This window comes from Muscardinus avellanarius (genome assembly GCF_963383645.1).
Source record: "Muscardinus avellanarius genome assembly, chromosome: 4".
Classification (NCBI taxonomy): domain Eukaryota; kingdom Metazoa; phylum Chordata; class Mammalia; order Rodentia; family Gliridae; genus Muscardinus; species Muscardinus avellanarius.
The window spans coordinates 12,674,500-12,680,601 of record NC_137789.1 but is presented as its reverse complement, the minus strand read 5'-3'; the positions used below and the strand labels follow the sequence as shown (position 1 = coordinate 12,680,601).

The following is a 6,102-nucleotide window of genomic DNA, read 5'->3' as shown; positions in this document are numbered from 1 at the left end:
CCACCACCCTCCTTTCTCTGGCTCACCTTCCTGGATCCATGGAATTTCTCCCCCATTACCTGAAATCCCTCTGGTATCCTGATTGCTCCCGAGTTTCCACATATTAAGGAAAACATATGACCTTTCACTTTCTATGATTAGCTAATCTCATTCAACATAATGGTCTCCAGGTCCATCCATTTTCCTGAAAATGACATAATATTGTTCTTCTTTATTGCTGAGTAGAATTCCATTGTGTGGATTTACCACATTTTTGTAATCCATTCATCTGTTGATGGACACCCAGCTTGGTTCCATAACATGGTTATTATGAATTGTCTGGCAATAAACATGGATATGCATACATTACTATAATATTCTGATTTCAGTTTCTTTGAAAAGATATCCAGGAGTATTATAGCTGAATTATATGGTGGATCCATTTACAATTTTTTAGGGTTCTCCTCACTGATCTCCATGGTGACTGTAGTAATTTGCAATCTCACCAACAGTGTAGAAGAGTTTCTATTTCCCCACATCCTTGCCAGCATTTATTGCTGTTTGACTGATGGTTGCCATTCTGATTAGGATTAGGTGAAATCTCAGTGTAGTTTTGATTTGCATCTCTTTGATTGCTAATCATGCTGAATATTTTTTCATGTATTTATGAGCCATTCATATCTCTTCTTTTGTGAAGTGTCTATTTAGTTCAATGGCCCATTTCTTGACTTGGTTATTATTTGGGTTTTTTTAGTGTTAAGTCTTTTAAGTACTTTGTATATTCTAAATATACATCCTCTGACAGAAGAATAGCTGGTAAAAAAAATCTTTTCCCATTCTGTAGGCACTCTCTTTAGACTCTTGATGGTTTCCTTTGACAAGCAGAAACTTTTTAGTTTAATGCACAGGTAGAAACTTCTTCAATAAGAATAAAATTATTTTGGAATCCTAAACCAATCTGGATTGACCCTTGCTCAGCTACCTCTGTTCCTAAAGCACATTCTGAAGGCTTTGGCTCTTATGGACAAGAAGCAGGATGCCTATGAGTTCAAACAGCCTGAGTTTACCAGAGCCGAGATCTTCTCTTGTTCTGTGGTCTACAGTTTCACTCCTAGTGGATGGTGATGAGCACATACATGCCTTCAGTTAGATGCTCATTGTGCTGGCACATCTGTAATCCAAGCTACTTGGAAGGCTGAGGTAGGAGGATGGCTTGAGCCCAAGAATTTGAGACCAATCTAGGCAATATCACCAACCCTATCTCAAATAAAATAAGGAAGGAAGGATGGAAGGAAGGAAGGATGAATGGATGGAAGGAAGGAAGGAAGGAAGTTAGTTTTAAATGCCTGCTGGAATATAGTGAAACCAGCTGGTTTGCTTATCATCACCTCTGCACATATTCCATTCAAACCCATATCACTGGCCAGCACAGAAACAAAGAGAAGCCAAGATGGGCACAGGATCATCATTTCTAATGAATTTTTTGAGGAGGAGCCATTTGTTTCTCCTGCAATTCCTACCAGCTACCTCTTCCCAAGTCTTTGAAATGGACAACTGTAGGGTGGTGTGCACACACTTAAGATAGATCTTTGGCTTCTTAACCTCCTCTTGGCAAAGGTGGATGGCTTCCCTTAACACTGTCCTCCATGGAAACTCGGGCAATGCTTCTGGGAGTGTGAAAAATATCAAGATCATTTTGCAGATGTGGAAACTGAAGTGTGGGTTGGTAACCTCATGGAGGGGAGAAGAGAGTTTCCTCTGGAAAGATGCAAGTGGACAGCTTAAGGGAGAAAGGAGGGCTCCCAGGGAAACGCGGTGGTGGGACACAGGGACAGCCACCTTGAGCCCCATTTTCTAGATGCAAACACATCAGCAAGAACTTCATGGATGAGGAGAGAGGGACCCTTCCATCTTCTCCATCTCTGGAACAAAGCACCAGTTAGAATTCCAGCTTCCCTGTTTAACACCAAAGATTTCATTTGGCAGTTGCTGTTCATACAACACACGCTCTCTTTCCTCTGACATAAATTCTTTCTTTGAGGAGAAAAAGAAAAAAGGTCCATCCTCCCAGCCCGCGGTCCAGACAATGGCGTCAGGGTGGCTGCCAGCGCCCAGTGAAGGGCCCTCTGTTCCTCTGCAGCCTCCTTATCTTCTATCTCCTGCCCGCGCCCCAGCTCTTGTTTTTCCTGGGTGTTTTGAAGACTTCTCTCCTTCAGCTGCTTTGACAGAATTTGCCGGCTGCTGGCTGATGCAAAACAACCGTCTTCTTGTGCCGGGCCCGCGCTCTCTTCACTCCGGGCCGCAGGGGAGAAAACGTGTCTTTGTGGCTTCCCTTCAATAGCTCTCTGAGTCCAAACCCCTCGTGGGCTCTGGCAGGCCAAGCTGGCTGTGCTGTGAATAGATGGTGTTGTTCGCTTCTTGCAAAGCCGGCCTCTGGGCATCCAGAAATTACCCACAGCCCAGGCCTGGCTGTTTGGGGGCAGATTCATGAGCAAGCTGGCAGATGCCCCGGCCCATGGAGAACTATTATCACTCGTGTGTGTACAGCTCATTCAAGTCCCCTCACAAAATACTTTCAGAACTGCTGGCTCATTAGATTAACATTTACATTGGACCAACCATGTGCCTAGCACTGCGCCTGTGCTGTCTGTCAGTGCCTTGAGCCCTCTGATCACACTCCACCATGAGTATTGTTCTGGGTTCTCCCTTTAACAGTTGAGGAAACTGGTTCTCTAAGTGCTCAAGTAATGAGCTCATGGCCATATGGCTAAGAAGTTCCAGACATCTATTCAGGGTCACTGAAAACTTCAGAGATGTTCAGAGTCTCCTAAAAGACATATTCACTGCTAAGTCACAGAGAAGGGACATACCCCACCAGCCCAGGTGCTGGGAGCCATAGTCCTTTCATCTAAAAGAAAAAGGAAGAGCTGACTTGTCCTTCCCCCACCGAGCCCTCCTTCTCAAGCTCTCTATATAATAATCCCATGAGATAAAAGCGGAGTTTAGCTCCAAGTTGACAGATCAAGATGACCAGACCCTGGTCCTTCATACGAAGCCATTCTGCACCCAAGGGTTCAGCTTGCCTTTGCTGTACCGCATAAGGTGGCCTGGGAAATGCCCCAAGTGGCGAGGCTCAAGGTAAGCAGCCAAATGACTTCCTATAAGACACTTCCCCGTGCCTCAGTTTCTCCCTGGTAAGATGGGGGATGGTGACAATTCTCACGCAGTGTCAAAGGGTTAAATGAAACAGAACAAGGGTGGTGGGAGACAGCCTGCTGCCTGACGGTGACAGTTCATCAGCAGCTGCTGCATAACTCTGGCAGAAGAGGTAGCAGCAGCGATCTTGCTAACAGCCCAAGTGGAGTGAAGCAGTTATCGTCTACTTCTGCCTATCAGAGGGCAAACATTTCATGTAGAAGGCCCATTCCAGAAATCTCTATAGCTTCATCTGCAAAATAATTGGTGGATGCAGCAGGGAGACCAAGAGTGGTCTAGCTGATATCTACTGGCTAGGGCACAGGGTGTAATTTGTCTACCAACATCACTGACGAATCTCATCCATGTGTTTTATTTAACACATCTTTAAGTGAAATTGAGCCAGAACTTTAACATTGGAAGCATGAAAACTCTGAGCCTATAAGCAGAGTAAAGATCAAATAGAGGTAATGGAGCCCTCCTACATCCACAGGGCAGGAACCGCACCTCACCACACTCCTCACCACTCTCTACTGCACCACTCAACACTGCAGCCCAGGGCTGGATCCATGTCTCATTGTGATTCGATAGCTGTTGTTTCTATAGCAAAGATATTGCCCATGTGTATTAGTTAGGAATCGCTAGCTGCTATAACAGCAGACCCCCCAATATCCATGGCCTAATGTGATAAATGTATATTTCAGAGGCTTTTATCAGTTGGTAGTGATGGCTCTCCTCCAGATGGAGAGTCAAGGACCCAAGCCCCCTCCACTTCGGCTTTGCCATTCTGTCCCTCAGCCAGAGAATAGGGAAAGGAGGGTATAAAAACCCATCTGTTTCTGAGGAGCCCCGGCTCAGAGGAGATATACAGCGTTTTCTTGCACACTTTGCTGACGAGAACTAGTCACATGGCCACTCTCGATGCAAGATGAACAGGGAAATATAAATCCAACTGGAGAGCCACTCTGACGCTAATTTCAGATGTGGAAGGGGGAACCATAACTTTTTGCTGCCATCAATTTCAGCCATAGGACTGCTCCATGAAACGTGTAGGGAAGTTAAATATGGAATGAGAAAGGGAGCGCCGCCGTCTCTGCCGCCGCGACGCGCCGGGCCGCGGCCGCCAGGGACTGTGAATATGTCGGGGATCGCCCTCAGCAGACTGGCCCAGGAGAGGAAGGCTTGGAGGAAGGACCACCCGTTTGGCTTTGTGGCCGTCCCCACCAAGAACCCCGACGGCACGATGAACCTGATGAACTGGGAGTGCGCCATCCCGGGCAAGAAGGGGACTCCATGGGAAGGAGGCTTGTTCAAGCTGCGGATGCTTTTCAAAGATGATTATCCGTCTTCACCACCGAAATGTAAATTCGAGCCACCACTGTTCCACCCGAACGTGTACCCTTCGGGGACAGTGTGCCTGTCCATCCTGGAGGAGGACAAGGACTGGAGGCCAGCCATCACAATCAAACAGATCTTACTAGGAATACAGGAACTTCTAAATGAACCAAATATCCAAGACCCAGCTCAAGCAGAGGCCTACACGATTTACTGCCAAAACAGAGTGGAGTATGAGAAAAGGGTTCGAGCACAAGCCAAGAAGTTTGCGCCCTCATAAGCAGCGGCCGCGCACCACAGAAAGGAAGGGGTTGGTCTGGCAAGAACTTGTTTACACCTTTTGCAAGTCTCGTTGCGCGCAGTCACCAGGCGGGAGGGCGGCGGCCTCCATCTCCGCCACTGGCACCATTCTCCACTCGCTGAGTTGCCCCGTCTTCACACAGGGTCTCTTCCTTCGATCTTTTGTATTTTTTGATTGTTACGTAAAACTTGCTTTTATTTTAATATTGATGTCAGTATTTCAACTGCTGTAAAATTATCAACTTTTATACTGGGCAAGCCCTCGGAGCTGGTTCCACTCTGGACACAGGCACGCTTCGCACCGCAGCTTCATGGCCGCCGCCGGCTGTACAAACCCGCCCGCCGCCCGCCCGCTCGAGCCGCCCCGGCGGCCAGTGTCTCCTGCATCACTTCCTTTGTGTTTATATGGCGTTTTGTCTGTGTTGCTGTTTAGAGTAAATAAACTGTTTATATAAAAAAAAAATATGGAATGAGAATTCTCTGATTCTTCTTACACTCCCCTGTTGTGTTCATTCATATTCTATCCTCTGGGGGCACGTTCGTTCCTCAGGAGCACAGCCGGTCCTGATACCACAGGTTCAGATACAAGCCCAAAAGTCTGCATTTTAACCAGCTCTTGGGTGAAACCAATGACGCCAGTCTGTGGACCACATTTTCAGTAGCAATCCCCTAGAATTCTAGCCTTTCTGGCCCACCTGGAAGTCCAGCCCTTCCCATCTGTGCTTCTGTAGCCTTCTCCACTGCCTCTGCCACACTTCAACAAAATTACGTTTATTAATCAGAAATAATGTTAATTAGTTTGTTTCCTCCAAAAGACCATGATCTCCTCAAGGACAGAGACTGTATTATTCATGCTTAAGACCATCCGCTGAAAGAATGCATGAGTGTTTGCTGAGTATCTAGGCCTACAGTGCCGCATTCCAAGATAAAATGGTGAGCCATTTGAACCAGCTCTGAAGTACTTCTCAGGGGACCCATCATGGCGAAATGTGAGCTCAGAGCTACCACTCCAACAGAAGCATTCTAGCCTCAAAGGACTTCAGATCTAATGGGGGGAATGAGACTTACGTGAAACTTAGGCCAAGTAAAAACTGGGTGAAGAACAGCCAAGGATCTCTTACCTGCTGCTGGGGATGGGAAATGACAGTGAGTTGCACTTTTACGTGCAGAATCTTTTAAATGTTTTCAGTGGACCTGACCAGACTCCATCAGTGTTCTGGGCTAAATTCTGGCCCCGCCCAAATTTCTGTGTCTTTTTCCCACTACATCAGAATGTCACTGTATCTAGAGAGA

General features: G+C 46.7%; 1 protein-coding gene across 1 annotated transcript; it reads left to right on the top strand.

The window, feature by feature from the left end:
- Nucleotides 1-4,312: 4,312 nt before the first annotated feature.
- LOC308261854 (SUMO-conjugating enzyme UBC9) lies at nt 4,313-4,789 on the top strand (the record flags this gene model as incomplete). Its single annotated transcript, XM_080694024.1, has 1 exon — nt 4,313-4,789. The coding sequence occupies one exon, from the start codon at nt 4,313-4,315 to the stop codon at nt 4,787-4,789; it is 477 nt and encodes a 158-aa protein (XP_080550150.1).
- Nucleotides 4,790-6,102: the final 1,313 nt, after the last annotated feature.